Here is a 1,376-nt window from a genome sequence, read left to right as displayed (position 1 = left end):
AGAAACAGGAGTGGTCCCAAGACGGAGCCTTGAGGAACTCCAATGGAGACCGGCGCTGGAGAGCAGTAGGTCGAGCCTATTCTCACCCCGAATGATCTGTGTGATAGGAATGCCTTGATCCAGCGAGGGATTTTCCCTTGAATTCCGTAAGTCTAGTCTATATAATTTCCAAATTGTAGTCCTGATTCATGATCTGAATGGTTACCGACAACCGTTATTGCACTTAGAATCTTATTGGTCCGCTCTTGATATGGGTTGCGTGGTGGTCCGTCTTTTTGTAGTCTGATTGGTTGATGGCCCACCTTTGTTTTCAGTTGTTTTCTGTGTTCATCCTGATTGGTCCACCGCTAATCCAGGGTGTATATGCATGGGTCTTAACAGTTGATTTTGGTTGGTTTGGTAGTCGGGTTCGGTGATCCGCGATGAGAGCTGCAAACGCAGGTCCAATTAAATCAGAGTTTCAACCCGAATTTTCTTTTGCTTTAGTACTATTAACGTCCTATTTAATTCCTTGTTCCTTTCAAGTTTTGACGGTCTACAGGGTCTGATTTACATAACTGATCTCAAGGTGTTTTTATCGCTTCCCAACACGCATTCACGAATTCACCCTCCTTTGTTCTTCCTTGGCTCAGTACTCTCATATCCTTCTAATCGACTTCATGTCATCCCTGGTCTTCATGTACACAGATGAGCGACTTTGTCCTTTGGCCAACAATGTGCTTCTCACGGCGTACTTGTAGATCTGTGGGCCACTATTATATCGTGCTGCCGTGATATCCTTTCGGTCATCCCCAAAAGGACCTTGACGTTTGGCAGCGCAATTGTTTACTTATGCTTCAGTTTGTCGGGTTCGTTGAGTTGCATATTTCCAAAGATGTCCAGATAGAATTTCTTTGGTAATCACCTCTTGAAGGGCGAATCTCCTTTTTTGCCCTCGAATACATTGTGTTGTAGTAGGTTTCAAACCGCTTCAGTAGTGTCCGAATTCAACTGGGTTTGTGGCAATTTGGATGATTAATATGGCAGTTTGAAGTTGATTCGCATGCGAAGCCGTTCTGCAGACTTCCGTTTGCATACGTCTCTTTGGTTACCTTGTGACGAAGACACCCAAGGCTTCAGCTTGTGATTGTTTCCCTCTTCTATCGTGAACTGGATGTTATCGAAGACTCTGCTCGAATCAATCAGTGAACGGGGATTTAAGTGGGTGGATGTATGATGGGTGTCGCCTCAGTGACCCCTGAGAGTAATTGGGTGATTGGGCGTCGCTGAATCAATTTGGGGTTCCTCTCCCGTCTGGTAGCTATAGGCCTATAAGCCTCACTAGCGTGCCGTGCAAGGTGATGGAACGCATTCTGAAGCGGGCCATCCAAGATCAC

General features: G+C 45.7%; 1 protein-coding gene across 1 annotated transcript in view; it reads left to right on the top strand.

Moving 5' to 3' along the window:
• Positions 1-659: 659 nt before the first annotated feature.
• T265_07126 (hypothetical protein) overlaps positions 660-1,376 on the top strand; it is a gene marked incomplete at both ends in the record, with an annotated part of 26,918 nt that continues 26,201 nt past the window's right edge. Inside the window, one exon of the mRNA XM_009172569.1 lies at positions 660-730. Within this exon, the coding sequence (XP_009170833.1) occupies positions 660-730 (71 nt within the window). The remainder of the gene's footprint in view (positions 731-1,376) is intronic.

Source organism: Opisthorchis viverrini (genome assembly GCF_000715545.1).
Source record: "Opisthorchis viverrini unplaced genomic scaffold opera_v5_161, whole genome shotgun sequence".
NCBI classification, from domain to species: domain Eukaryota; kingdom Metazoa; phylum Platyhelminthes; class Trematoda; order Opisthorchiida; family Opisthorchiidae; genus Opisthorchis; species Opisthorchis viverrini.
Note: the sequence above shows the minus strand (reverse complement) of the source record. Positions and strands in the feature narration are given on the sequence as shown.